Below are 15,000 nucleotides of genomic sequence, written 5' to 3'. Positions count from 1 at the left end.
CCCTCGACAGGTCAGCACTCACACACACACACACTTCACCGTGTGAGTAAAATAAACAGCCCTTTATGGTTTTGAGTTACAGAAATTGAATAATCAAAGGTAAAGTAAAACTCAAGGAGTCTAAGTTGTTTAAATATACAGTCATTCTTTGTTAAAGTGGCAAACTTTATCATTTCTTGGTCCAAAAGGGTTTAAGTTCACTTGAAATCTTAGTCACAGGGCCTTAAAACACATTAAAATAATAATAATAAAAATCTTACGCATTATTATATTAGGGATAAACTTTACAATCAAATCATGTGTTAAATATAATCCCGACTCGAGATTGCAGATTCACACATTGCAGTATTGATGCTGAAATCATATATTGTGCAGCCCTCATAAGGAGCTGATTGAGACGCAGCCTAAATCTTTATCTGGCCACTTTCCAGAGAGCTTCCCTGAAAACCATCTATGATGCTCTTCCTGCTCCACCATCAGATTCCAGTAAACAGACTGCAGGACTCTCTCCAGCTCATGATTCAGTTTTATTGACATCTACAGTCATTATTTGTAATAAATAATTATAGATACAGTATTAAATTAGTGTTTTAGAAAACATTACTTTTAGAAAACATTACAATAAAACACATAGACATAGTTGTCATAGTATTTTAATATGTATTTTCTTATAAATAAAATGTACATTTTAAAATAAAATGTATTAAAGGGCCACGAAACCCCCCTGCCTCAGCACAGATGTAGGGGAGATAGACAGTGACTTGTTTCATGGGCATCAGTTATCAAATTATTTGCCAAATTATTAATTTACTGCAGTTGTCACTTTCACTTTCATTCCGGAAACATTTCATGCATGCCCCCCTGACAAACCAGACATTGCATATGAGGAACTGCTGGAAGAGTGTAGTTTTAATGGAGTGTTTGATACCGCACGGCGAATGGAAGAAAAAAAAAACATCCGGATTTCTCTGTAACTTAGATGCACTCCGTAGGTAGCGTCAGAAAGCCGTGTGTGTATAAACTATCCTGGCACAAAATGCAACAAAAATCCTACACGATGGTAATAGTTTGATTACGGTGTTTACACTCGGAGAGCAGCATTTACAGTGGATCTCTATAATATTGTAGTGATATTAACATACTTTAAACTTACTGTAACTCAATCATTCTGACTAAGGTCTGTCTTCAAACACTGAAAGAGAACAGCTGACGATACTAACTAGATTTGCCTCTGAATAAACATAAACAAAGAGCACTGATCGCTTACCAAATCTGTAGATTCAATTCAATTCAATTCACCTTTATTTGTATAGCGTTATACAATGTAGATTGTGTCAAAGCAGCTTTACATAAAAGGTCATAGTAAATAGGAACAGTGTAGTTCAGTTTGTAGTGTTTAAGTTCAGTTCAGTTGAGCTCAGTTCAGTGTGGTTTAATAATCACTACTGAGAGTCCAAATATTGAAGTATTGAAGTATTGAAATCCAACGATGCGCAGCTCTACAGATCCCGAAACATGCAAGCCAGTGGCGACAGCGGAGAGGGAAAAAAAACTTCACTAATGGCGGAAGTGAAGAAAAAAAACCTTGAGAGAAACCAGGCTCAGTTGGGCACGACCATTTTAATTTCTCCGCTGGCCAAACGTCTTGTGCAGAGCTGCAGTCTCAGTGGCGGAGGCTGGAAGCTGGCCTCAGCGAAGACTCGTCTGTCTCTGGAGCGTCACAGGAATCAGTCTCATGTTCTCCACTCCTCCATGACCATCACAGTAGCTGCTCAGGATACGGCCAGGTCCAGGATATGGAAACCTTGGGATCATCTCGTCGTTTGGAAACTGAACAATCAACACCAACTGGAGCCGCGTCTGTGTTAAATGAAGACGAGCAGCAAATCTGGATTTTACCATTTCCGGATGGGAAAAAAATCTCTGGTAAAAAAAAAATGTTCCTTACAAACTGTATTGCTGTGCAGTAATCCACACGTGAGTCCAGCTGTGCTCTCATAGCGGGAAATGAAAACAAAACCTTCGTTGCAGCACATTTATAAACAAAACACTGATGACCCATGTCTCCAAACAATTCTTCTTCTTCCACTTGTTTTGGCAACACAACGTGGCGTTCTTTGCCGTCTGAACACTGTAACAGGTAAAAACAGTCTTCGAAGCTATCATGCATATTAATGAAGTTGCACCGCATACACAATAGAGCGCGCTGATTGGTTTGAACCGAAGTCTTTCTCATGAATTAAAGCTGCACACTCAGAGACGTCACATTGTACTCGCCAGTACAGACATCCAGTCTCCACGCTGGAATACACGCAAGGATCTCGTGGCCGTGATGCAGCCTCAATTTCTTTTTAAACCAGAAGAACAAATTTGCTCTAAATAACGCAAAAACAACCAATTGTCACTTTTTAGTGAAATATATGTGTCCTAGTAGTGTTTTTAGCAGCGTGGGAGACATACATGACTGTCAACATCTTGTGTTTTGGTGTTTCGTGACCCTTTAAGCGTACTCTATGCTTTTTGCATGATGCATTAGATTAAATTAATGGTAAATAAAGGTTTATCCTAAAATTATGTGTCAGAACATGCCCCTTCAACATCTTCAGTTTTTATGTAGTTCATGTTTTCATTAATAAAATATACATATATATATATATATATATATATATATATATATATATATATATATATATATATATATATATATATATATATATATATTTATTTATTTTAAAAAAAGGGTGACGCAGTGGCGAAGTAGGTAGTGCTGTCACCTCACAGCAAGAAGGTCACTGGGTCGCTGGTTCTCAGTTGGCGTTTCTGTGTGGAGTTTGTATGTTCTCCCTGCGTTCGCGTGGGTTTCCTCCAGGTGCTCTGGTTTCCCCCACAGTCCAAAGACATGTGGTACAGGTGAATTGGGTAGGCTAAATTGTCAGTAGTGTGTGTGGATTTCTCCCAGAGATGGGTTGCGGCTGGAAGGGAGTCCGCTGCGTAAAAATGTGCTGTATAAGTTGGCGGTTCATTCCGCTGTGGTGACCCCGGATTAATAAAGGGACTAAGCCGAAAAGAAAATGAATGAATAAATATTAAAATAAAGTATTAAATGTTGTTTTTAATAAAATAAATGTTTTTTTTTTTTTGCTTATTTTTGATTGTTTTGGTGACATTTTACACTGCTATATTTTTAGGAGTCTAACAAAAAACACTTTTTTTTTATAAAGCCTTGAATAATTACAATGTTTGTAAAAAAAAAAATTATCCAGCAATATTTATTTATTAAACAAAACATCGAATTCTTTACAAATATCACCAGACCAATTAAAACAATGTTATGTTTTTTAAGAGAGGAATAAATTGCAAAATCCTCTAAATGCCGCTTGATGTTTTCTTCTAAAATTAGCTTTTTTCTCCAACTTTTATGTGTAGGCTCAGAAAGTTTATAGTGATGAATAAGTTCTTTTCATTGCCTTTAAAGTGAAATAACTGAACATAAACATATGGAGGCTGAGAAAATGCTAATTTTTGGAGAAAATTTCAGACGGCGTTTGCATCTAAACTTATATTAATTATTATTATTTACTTTATTTCAACATTCAACCTGTTATTATAGAGACAATGGTTAATGCTTTCATTTGCTAAAAGAGATTATTCATTCATTTTCTTTTCGGCTTAGTCCCTTTATTAATCTGGGGTCACCACAGCAGAATGAACCGCCAACATAACTAGCACATGTTTTACACAGCGGATGCCCTTCCAGCTGAAACTCATCTCTGGGAAACAATGTGTTTGGACTGTGGCGGAAACCAGAGCACCCGGAGGAAATCCACGCGAATGCGGGGAGATCATGCAAACTCCACACAGAAACGCCAACTGACCCAGTGGAGGTTCGAACCAGTTCTTGCTGTGAGGCGACAGCACTACCTACTGCGCCACCGTGCTGCCTAAAAGAGATTAATTAACTCAAATTACAGATTCGTTTGACTATAGTTGAGCTTAAAAGCTTAAAATGAATCTGTAATTAAGTTAATTAATCTCTTTTAATAAATACTTATATTTTTAAATCTTAAATCTCATTTAGTAAATACTTGCTAACCATTGACACAGGTTGTGTGTTGAAATGCTGCCCTCTTGTGGAGATCTGATCACATTACAAACAATCACTGATATGAAATCGTGCTTGCTGTTCCCTCAGGCTCCCAAAAACACGCTCAATGGACAACCTGCTTTCTGCGTGTGAGAACGGCGTGACGCTGACCCGCACCTCCAGTGACCCCAACCTGAACAAGCACTGCCCGGAGGGACGGCCCTCGCTGGAGCCCAACCCACCCCTGATGCTGGCCCCAGACCCCGGAGCCCCCAGAGAAGAGCTGGAGAATCACCAGAGTTTACCATCTGAACAGCTTGAGGATGACCAGGGAGTGGAGCCATGTCTGACAACCCAGCCCCTCCCATCAATGCCCCGGCCATTAGCAATAGAACAAGCCCCGCCTCCTTCGATTCCAAACCAATCAACGCCTCAGATGCCACACAGTCCCCTCCCCCCTTCAGACGTGGACGTCAGAACTGCAGAAATCACTTCCACGGGTTCCCTATGTAATGGATTTGCACATGTAGAAAACACTAGAGAGTCACCATCAGACTCGGTCGAGACTCTGACAGAGCAAAGTGTGTGTGTTGAAGTGAGAAAGCCTGATGAAGTGCGTAACGGAGCGCTGGTTTTGCTGAGAGAGCGTCCTCATGCGGTGGAGTACGCTAAAACGGCGCGACGTCTGATTTCTGCCAGTCCGCTGCCGGATCTGTCCCTGCTGGGCTCTCAGTGGGACAGTGTGCAGGGGATGGTGCAGTCTGCCTGCGGGGGCGCTATTCAGCACGGGAGCTATCATGGACGCCGGCTAGCCAACAAACTCCTGCGCGCACAGGTAGGCTTATGATGCTATCGGATTTTCTGGCTGTGATTTATTGCTGAAGTTATTAGATAGGATTAGATATATCTTTATTCGTCCTATGGTGGGGAAATTTGTCTGTTACAGCAGCAGATACATATACATATGAGTGTATATACACATATAAAGAGAGTTGAAGTCCAAATTATTAACCCACCTGTGAAAATTACGCTATTAGATTATATTTTTGCGACTAATTGATGAAGCTGTTAGCAGAAAACCTTGAAACCGGTTATCGTCTCATCCCTAATTCTGTCTTCAACTGTATGTGTATTCACAGGCTGGCAGCAGTGTTGGCGGCGGGCCGTGTTGCCATCGGGACCCTCTGCGCGCTCCTGGAAGCCCCGTTCAGTCGGGCTGGTTCTCAGCAGTGAAGAGCTCTGGATACGCCGCTCTCTGCTCCTCCTCTTTGGGTCCGTCTCTGCGCCAGCTCCTGCCGTCCCACTCCTGCCCGTCTGCGGGGTCTTCAGCGTATCTGGATGACGACGGGCTGCCGGTGGCGCTGGACGCGGTGCAGCAGCGGCTCAGGCAGATCGAGGCCAGCTATAAGCAGGAGGTGGAGGTCTTGAGGCGGCAGGTTCGACAGCTGCAGCTCAAACTGGAGAGCAAACAGTTCTGCACGCCGCCCTCAGAGCCCGATGTAGACTACGAGGACGATATTGTGAGTTTATACACACACACACATTCCAGTTTTGGTTCTTGCAACACATTTTAAAAAATGTTGGTATAGTAAAGCATTTACCACTTTGCAATGTTGCCGTTCCTTTTCACAACACTTAAAAGACGTTCAGGGACTAAAGACAGCAAGTGATGAAGTGTTTCAGGTGTCATTTTGCCCCATTCTTCCTGCAAACAAGTCTTAATGTGTGCAACAGTGCGAGGTCTTCGTTGTCACATTTTGCACTTCAAAATGCACCATACAGTCTCTATTGGAGACAGGTCGGGACTACAGACAGGCCAGTCAAATATCTGTATTCTCTTCCTCTGCAGCAGGACTCTGTAATGTGTGCAGAATGTGGTTTTGCATTGTCTTGTTGAAATATTGCATGAGCATCCCTGAAGAAGAAGGCAGCATATTGTGCTTCAAAATCTCTCTGTACTTTGAGCATTAATGGAGCATCACAGAAGTGCAAGTTACCTTTGCCCAGGGCACTGACACAACCCCATACCATGACAGATCCTGGCTTTTGAACTTGTTGCTGGTAACAGTCTGGATGATCTTTTTCTTTGGTCCAGAGCACACGGCATCTATTTCTCCCCCCCAAAAAACACCTGAAATACTGATTCATTTGACCACAGTACACGTTTCCACTGTGTGATGGTCCATCCCAGATGCCTCCGAGCCCAGAGAAGTCGTCTGCGCTTCTGGACACTGTTAACATAGGGTTTCCTTTTGGCACAGTACAGTTATATCTGGCATTTACATCCACAACTGTATTGTGGTACTTGACAAAGGTTTGCTGCAGTAGTCCTGAGCCCATGTGGTGATACTGCTTATAGATGAATGATTCTTGATGCAGCGCCGCTTGAGGGACAATAATCACCGACCAATGAGACTGATTGTAAATGTAAGAAAGCCGATTGGTCAAAAGTGGCTAACTTTATGTATGTGCACACACACACACACACACACTCACAGCTTTCTGCTCGCAGTTTTTCACTCGGACTCATTCACATTCTTCCTCTCTCTCTGTGTCACACATACACATACGCACACAAACATGCAGATATTCAACACTCACCAGTTAATGCCGGATCAATTAAAATAAATACCGGAACGCAAAATAGGAATATCTGACATTACCCGGAGCAAGATTCAGCTCAAATCAAGCACTGCCGCCAACAGTTCATTTGCATACTTAACATACATGACTTATTCGCCAGCTGTGAAAGGTTTCATTTGTCTCGCGATCTCCAATGAGGCAAGCAGAACTCACAGCACTCAAACTCCTAGATGCCCCTGTCCAAACTCCCGTCCCGCCCCTGCTGTTTTTGTCCGGTTTGCACTTTATGCTGGAGCTCCTCACATGCCTTCTTTCGGCTTTCACTCGGCTGGTACTTTGCCGCAAAAGCTGCATGGTGGGATTCAAAATGTCTCTTAAGATTAGATTTTTTTACGAGAGGAAATGCTCTCTGCAGATCAGACAGGGCAGAGCACCAGAGCTTTCAATATAAGCAAATGCTTCTGCCCACTCATTTTGAAACTTTCGATGTTCCTCAGGATTACTTTATTTTTGCCATCACCACTCATGATTGTTGTTTGAATTTACGTGCGCGCGCGGTTACCATAGAAACGTACGTTTATCCATAGACTGTAAAATATACGGACGTAGTATCCGTGACGTCACACATAGGTTTCTAAAGAGCGCAAATGAAGCTACAAGTAGGCGCGGCCAACCGTCGCCATTTTGTTCGCGCCTTATCGCACCCACGGCGCGATACCAAACAAGGGCAAAGAGGCGGAGAGTGAGCGGAGCTCCAGACACCTGCTGGCACTTTGCTTAGACCTGGCAGACAGACTTTACTTTGGGAGAAACGCTTGATACTCTATTACCTGCGACTCGTTTGTGTTCTGACCACATGTGCTTGGCTGTACACTATATCAATAAAGTGTTTAGACTTTTAAAAACACTGTAGTAATAGAGTGAGCCACTAAGCATTGCTCTTATGATGTTTTTCAACAGGAGGATATGACTGTTTTATAGCCTACAGCTAATCAATCTGTCAGATTCTGGAGGGCATTACAGCTCTAAAGAACATTATAAATGATAAATGATCTTAAATAAAACACACACATTTATAGAGATGGTATACAAGTATATAACTTTACTCACATGGGAAACGGAGGCCACGTGAACGGTTTGTGAGCACAATTAAGTGCACACAGCATCCCATATCATCTGATAATTGTAGGAAATAATCCCAAAAGGCAGCTGACTGTGTAAAGAAACATTAACCAACACAAAAATGCTATGTATATGCCGAGTTTACCAGCTAATTAGCCGTAATCAGCTCAGGTGACGAGACAGCGAGCAGCGAGACCTAGCTGTCACTCAAGTGGCCACACCCTTAATTATGCAGACTTAATATAACTTAATCAAACGAAACGGATGAGTTATAAAAAAATTCACCCCCCTCACAGTTGTCATGAAGGTTAATCATGGCTGTATGCACCAAAGCCATCATTTGTACCTGGCTGTAAACATGTTTTTCTCAGCTGTAAAAATGGCCAATTTCCCATTACAGTCAGAAATGACCTGGACTTCCTGAAGCCAGCCCCCCAAGGCGAGTCGATGAATTGCAGTTTTAGTTACTTCCGTATTGGCTTCCCAAGGGAGAGCGGGAGGTTGCCCCTTGGTTTATTCACAGCGCCGCACACGCATTGTTTGACACGTTGAGTTTTTATTATTTTTTTCTCCCAAAAAATTACAATAACGAGGGAACTCTAATTGTATTTTCAATAGGAAACTGATTTCTAGTTATCTGATGGTTATCATTTTTTAACTGTAAAATATTATTTAAGGGAGACAGCAGGAGAGCCACGTCTTTTGGTCAAAGAGCCACTTGTGGCTCGCGAGCCATAGTTGCCCGACCACTGGACTAGACCTTTATTGGATGCTGCTTTTGTACCAGATCATAACTACAATCACCTGTTGACATCCCCTGTTTCACACCACAATCATTATTTCACCAGTTTACCTGAATACTAGCCCTAAACTGATCCTGTCACAATTGTTTTTGGGCTGTGTTGTAGATCTGAATGAGAGGAAAGGATGTATATTAACAAATGAAAATGAAGTTGACCAGATAAAACATCAAATATTCTGTGTTCATATTGTCTGAAATACAAGTCAAAGAAAATATAGAAACCACTACTTTTTTATTTGAGTATTCCATACTGTCCCAACCCTTTGATTTGGTGTTGTATTATATATTGTTACAGCCAGAGTGTTTGTGGGATCTTAAAATGTCCTAAACTAGCAATGTGAGCTAATGAAATCAGTATGGTTAGTTTTGATTGATTTCATCTGTAATTTAATAACAGCTGTGTGTGTGTGTGTGTGTGTCTCAGACGTGTTTGCGTGAGTCTGACGGCAGTGAGGATTCAGACTCTCTGTCCAGTCGCAGTGAGGATCGCTTCAGTGAGGGCAGCTGGGATCGAGTAGAGAGGAAAGACACGGAGGTCAGACATCTTCATCTATTATCTCTCTGCTTTCTGCTTGACTGTCAGAGTTAACTCAACTGTGTGTGTGTGTGTGTGTGTGTGTGTGTGTGTGTGTGTGTGTGTGTCAGGTCACTCGGTGGGTCCCGGATCACATGGCATCTCACTGCTTCAACTGTGACTGTGAGTTCTGGATCGCCAAACGCCGCCATCACTGCAGGTCAGAGCCCAAAACTCACAAACATTCATTCATTTTCTTTCAGCTTAGTCCCTTATTTATCAGGGGTCACCACAGCGGGATGAACCGCCAACTATTCCAGCATGTTTTTACAAAGCGGATGCCCTTCCAGCTGCAACCCAGTACTGGGAAATATATTGTTCATTTAATTGTATTATTTATTTTACTGATGTGTTTTGATGTTATTTTTGACTGTGAAGTAACTCAAATCATTCAGTGCAGTGATATTGTGTTGTAATGTGCACTAAACCTGCCGGAACTACTTTAGCTGTGCATTTATCTGACAATAACCAAACTCCTTAGAGCAGGGGTGTCAAACTCAATTCCTGGAGAGCCGCAGCTCTGCACAGTTTAGTTCCACATTCACCTGTAGGTTTCAAACAGATGTCTCCAGCACGTTGTAAAACAGGGGTTCTCAACCGGTGGGCCGCGAGCTAGCTTCAAATTACCTTAAATATCATATTATCATTATTTGTTTTCATTATTAACTATGTCATAATAAAATGATAGTAATGGCATCTCCCGTTTTCTGTGATTGAACAGGCTAATGCGGAAGGTACAAGAACAGCCAAAAACAGTTCATTACAGACATAACTGTAGGCTAAATTTCCAACCGCTGTGCGTCAGCTGGGACTACGTTCTCAGTTGTATAAAGCAAACCTACATGTAAATGTAAAGGTACCGATGATTAGAGTTATAATAACCAGCTCGCGCGTGCCTCACGTCTGCGACTCTTACTGTGTCAGAGTCACACAAGGAAAGAATAACTGAAGAATTCAGGAGCTTTGAACCTGTCTGTGCACTTTTTAAAATGTATACTTTATTAAAATATATATTATTATATTTCATATTGTATTTATTTATTTATTTATATACAGTTGAAGTCAGAATTATTATTTTTTTCTTGTTTTAAATATTTCATAAATGACGTTTAACAGATTCAGGACATTTTCACAGTATGTCTGATAATATTTTTTTCTTCTGGAGAAAGTCTTATTTGTTTTATTTCCGCTAGAATAAAAGCAGTTTTTAATTTTTTAGTTTTAAACCATTTTAAGCTCAATATTATTAGCCCCTTTAAGCTCATTTTTTTTCCGATAGTCTACAGAACAAACCATCATTATACAATAACTTGCCTAATTACCCTAACCTGCCTAGTTAACCTAATTAACCTAGTTAAGCCTTTAAATGTCACTTTAAGCTGTATAGAAGTGTCTTGAAGAATATCTAGTCTAATATTATTTACTGTCATCATGACAAAGAGAAAATAAATCAGTTATTAGAGATGAGTTATTAAAACTATTATGATTAGAAATGTGTTGAGGAAATCTGCTCTCTGTTAAACAGAAATTGGGGAAAAAATTAACAGGGGGCTAATAATTCAGGGGGGGCTAATAATTCTGACTTCAGCTGTATATAAGCACAACGTTTCGTGTTTTTTTTATAAATGATGTAGAAAAATAAAAGAACAATAAAAGGCAAAAGAAATGTTTTGGTAATTGTTAATCCCGGACAAACCCCCATTTAAATGTTAGGACTTTATAGTTTTGCTCTCGGGTTTAAGAGGTAACATTTGATGTAGTTAAAATTGGTGGTGAGTTGGTGGCAAAATATCAAAACGACAACCAAAATACTGCAAAAATAAGTGAATTTATTTACAGTAGTGAAAGAAGTCAAACAGCAAAAAAAAAAAAAAGTATTATTTACAAGATCTCACAAAAGAAAATAAATCAAGGTATATTATGGATGGGGGAACGAGAGTTTAGTGGCGCCAAATAAATGAAAGCAATATAACAAAACACCCAAATCTAGCTAATATCTACCCTCCAGACTATCTTATCGAAAATAAACAAACAGAACATCTTCAATAACTAAAGCTACTCTACTAACCAAAAATACGGAGAAAACTCAGCGGGTGGCGCTCTCTTCTAAACTAGTGTGTTTAGACAGTGGAGTTATCTACGTGATGTGAGATGTATGTCACGTGACATCTAAACTCCTCGATTCCCAGGGGAAGGCTGACACCAGAGATCAGGGGACTGCCACATACACACATACAAGACGGTAACAGCGATCAACACAAGAACAAGACCAAAATCAAAACTCTAAATTCACATCAATATCACAGCACATAACAACAAGCCAAAACACACACAAAAGCAAGCAAAGACAACGCAAGCAAAACAGACCAAAGCAGCTTCCCCAATCGCTTCCCTTTAAACTTTGAGCTCCTATCCTGATTGGTGGCAAAGGTGATGATGTCACAGGGTGGAATGGAGATTGACGTCTTCACGGACGAATGGGATACTGGAATGGGCGATCCTGAGAATTGACACAGAAAGAGAGGGAGGGAGGGAGAGAAAGCGCACACACACAAGCAAAACATACAGGCATATACATATGACTGTAACACTAATAAATAAAGCTTGAAAACAAGCATTGTCTCTAGACAATCAGTTTGGGCCTTCAAAAAATTCTCAGAGAAAAAGGTGGGCCTCGAAGTTAAAAAGGTTGACGACCCCTGTTGGAAAACATCTGAAATGTTGTTTTGCTCATTGTAAATTCTGCAGCAAATGAGATCATGATGTTTTATACGCAAATTACGCATAAATCTGCTTCACATCTTTAGATGGAAACAGCTGTTGACTGCTGGTGTGTGTGACTAGTTGTGTTTTATACCATATCACAGGTTTGTGCGTTAGTTTAATTGACATCTTTGGATGGAAACATTGACTGCTGTTTTATGTGTGTGTGTGTCCTGCAGGAACTGTGGGAATGTGTTTTGTAAAGACTGCTGCCACCTGAAGCTGCCCATTCCAGACCAGCAGCTGTACGACCCGGTGCTGGTCTGCAATACCTGCTACGACCTGCTGCTGGAGTCCCGAACGCGAGAGTTACGCTCGCAGCAGCTGAAAAAGGCCATCGCCAGCGCCTCCAGCTGAGAGACCGGTGCTCTCTACAGCCAAACACACCCAGAGCGGACGTCCCGATGCACACCGGGAGCGTTTCTAACACAGCGCTGCTCTGCTTGAGGACGTTCAGGTTCAGACGCCCAGAACAGCGTATTCTCTTCTGCATCTGGAAATCAATATGCATCGTCACACTGCGGAGGAGGAAAAACACGGGACAATCATCCAGAGGCTCACTATTTAAACCCAGAGAAGACTGCTGCTGCTGCTGCTGCTGCTACAGTATTTCAAATGATTCTACTTTTGTATCCTTATGATTTTTCGTGCACTACAGAGAGAGAGGATCCGAGACCAAAACTGGAGAAATCTGCAGTTGTTTACTCGCTGTTTGTTTGTTCGTTCGTCCGTCTGCTGTGTGAGGCTTGAATGTACTGTTTGTTTGTTTGTTTGTTTATGGGTGCAGTTTCTGAACAGATTTAAAGAGATGGTTCACACAAAAGTAAATGTGTACTATTCACTTACTGTCAACCCTTTACTTTCTTTAAGTTGACCACAAAAGAAGATGTTTTGAAGAATGTTGGAAACTGGTGGCTTTCATAGTACTGTCTTTCCTACTACAGAAGGGAATGGATTACGGTTTGCAGACATCGAAATCCAACACTTTACATACATTTATTTACAACAATAACCATACTGCATTTACAAACTATACAAAATAAAAGAATATTAGGATAATTTATAGGAATATTAGAAAATTATATATATTAAAAACACTAAAACAACAACAAAATAATAATACTCCTGTTTTGGTTAATGGTAATCTCTTCAAAAGTGACTATTATAATAATATCTTTAGTGTTGAACTGAAGAAACTCAAACTGGTTTTTGATTAGGAATTAATGGCAGAATTTACGTTTTTGTGTGAACTGTCCCTTTAAATGAACACTTAATTCCTTTTTCTTGCAAGTAGGCTTATTTTACAGCTTCTCTACAGTTAAACAGAGGAGTTTTACCATTGTTGAATCCATTCAGCCGAGATCTGGGCTTGACGAGAGCACTTTTAGCTTAGCTTAGCATAGATCATTGAATCGGATTAGACCATTAGCGTCTCTTGATCCTATTCCTAGTTAAAGCTTGCCTCTTCTGAAGCTGTATGTGCATTAAGACTGACAGAAAATGAAAAGTTGCAGTTTTCTAGGTTGATATGACTAGGAACTATACTGTTAATCTGGAGTAATAATCAAGAAACTTTACTACCGTAAAATGTACTGCATGGTAAGACAGTAAAGTTCCTTGATTATTACTCCAGATTAACAGTATAGTTCCTAGTCATCTCAACATAGAAAACTGCTACTTTTCATTTTCTCTCAGTCTTAGTGCACAATGTAGCTTCAGAAGAAACAAGCTTTAACTAGGAAAATGATCAAGAGATGCTAATGGTCTAATCCGATTCAATGATCTATGCTAAGCTAAGCTAAAAGTGCTCTCGGCTGAATTATAACAGTCAGAAAAGAACTTTTCATTTTCTGTCGGTCTTGATGCACATACAGCTTAAGAAGAGGCAAGCTTTAACTTATCAAAACTCTGGTCATTTTTGAGTGAGATGCTAACGGTCCAATCCGACTCAATGATCTATGCTAAGCTAAGCTAAAAGTGCTCCTGCCAGACCTGAAGATTGACTGAATGGATTCATAAATGCTGAAACTCTGGCGTTTAACTGTAGAAACGTTGTAAAAATGAATACTAGAAGTGAGGTGTTTTCTTTTAAGCTGCTAGTTTGCATTGTAAAGATGTTTGTTTTTCCTCATTTCTCCAGCCACTGCGCTTTAACTGTGAAAACTCACTCCTGTTTGATTGTGAAATCAGTGTTTTAAATGCCAAAATCCAACTCAGATTCCAGCATATCAGTACTCGGTGATAGAAAAATCCCTCATGGGTGAGTTTGCCGCAGATCAAGCTGATCATGTTTGCACCGTTAACTTGTCTGTCGTTGTGATGAAACTATAATCATATTGCACTGCGCCGCCACAAAACTAGCGCTAGTTTATGTTCTACGACTTCATCTGAACGCTCGTCGATCTCCAAAACCCAAACACAGGTCAATTATTGGCCATTTAAAGCTTTTGTCTTCTGCGTCTCGTGAAAGAAAACAGCATTACCTTACATCAGTTCAAAATAAGAGTTCTGGTTTATTTTCCGTCATGTGGTCTGCGTTTTCAGAGCCGGTTGATGATGATGATGATGATGATGGTGTGTTGTTTAACGCTGATCCTCTCAGCAGTGCCATGTGTTTTATTTTCTTACTGGTTTGTAACTTTAACATGTTTAATGGTACAATAGCTAGATGCTTAACAACAAACAACAACAGAAGAAGAATGATGATGATGGAGGAGTTGAGCTACACACTCTGAGAAGCATTTGGGTTTGGTCTGATGGATTATTGCTTGTTTTTTTTTTCTTTTCATGGTGTTAATGAAGGACACATTTTGAGTTAAAACATTAAAAAATATAAAAAAGGAACCCAGAAATGTGATGTATAGTTATCCGGTCTGTAATAGTGGCTCAGGTTTGTCACTTAGTGAATAATTGTTGTAAAGAAATGCACTGTACAAGTTCAATCCCATGGGTTAAATAAATCTTTATCAGCCGACTGAGTCCCATTATTTGTTTGAATGAGTGTTTGAGGATTACATATTTATTCATTCAGTCATTTTCATCCGCTTATTGGAGACCAGGGGCAGCAGTCTC

At 40.4% G+C, this 15,000-nt stretch overlaps 1 protein-coding gene across 1 annotated transcript in view; it reads left to right on the top strand.

Annotated features, from left to right (window-relative positions):
* mtmr4 (myotubularin related protein 4) overlaps positions 1-14,906 on the top strand; it is a 49,248-nt gene extending 34,342 nt beyond the window's left edge. The window contains exons 11-16 of the mRNA XM_056452632.1: positions 1-10; positions 4,193-4,919; positions 5,224-5,604; positions 9,016-9,126; positions 9,237-9,325; positions 12,108-14,906. The exon at positions 1-10 is cut by the window's left edge and continues 148 nt beyond it. Coding sequence (XP_056308607.1) covers positions 1-10; positions 4,193-4,919; positions 5,224-5,604; positions 9,016-9,126; positions 9,237-9,325; positions 12,108-12,285 — 1,496 coding nt within the window. The 3' untranslated portion in view covers positions 12,286-14,906. The remainder of the gene's footprint in view (positions 11-4,192; positions 4,920-5,223; positions 5,605-9,015; positions 9,127-9,236; positions 9,326-12,107) is intronic.
* Positions 14,907-15,000: the final 94 nt, after the last annotated feature.

Source organism: Danio aesculapii, unplaced genomic scaffold (genome assembly GCF_903798145.1).
Source record: "Danio aesculapii unplaced genomic scaffold, fDanAes4.1, whole genome shotgun sequence".
Lineage (NCBI taxonomy): Eukaryota > Metazoa > Chordata > Actinopteri > Cypriniformes > Danionidae > Danio > Danio aesculapii.
This window is presented reverse-complemented; position numbering and strand designations above follow the sequence as displayed.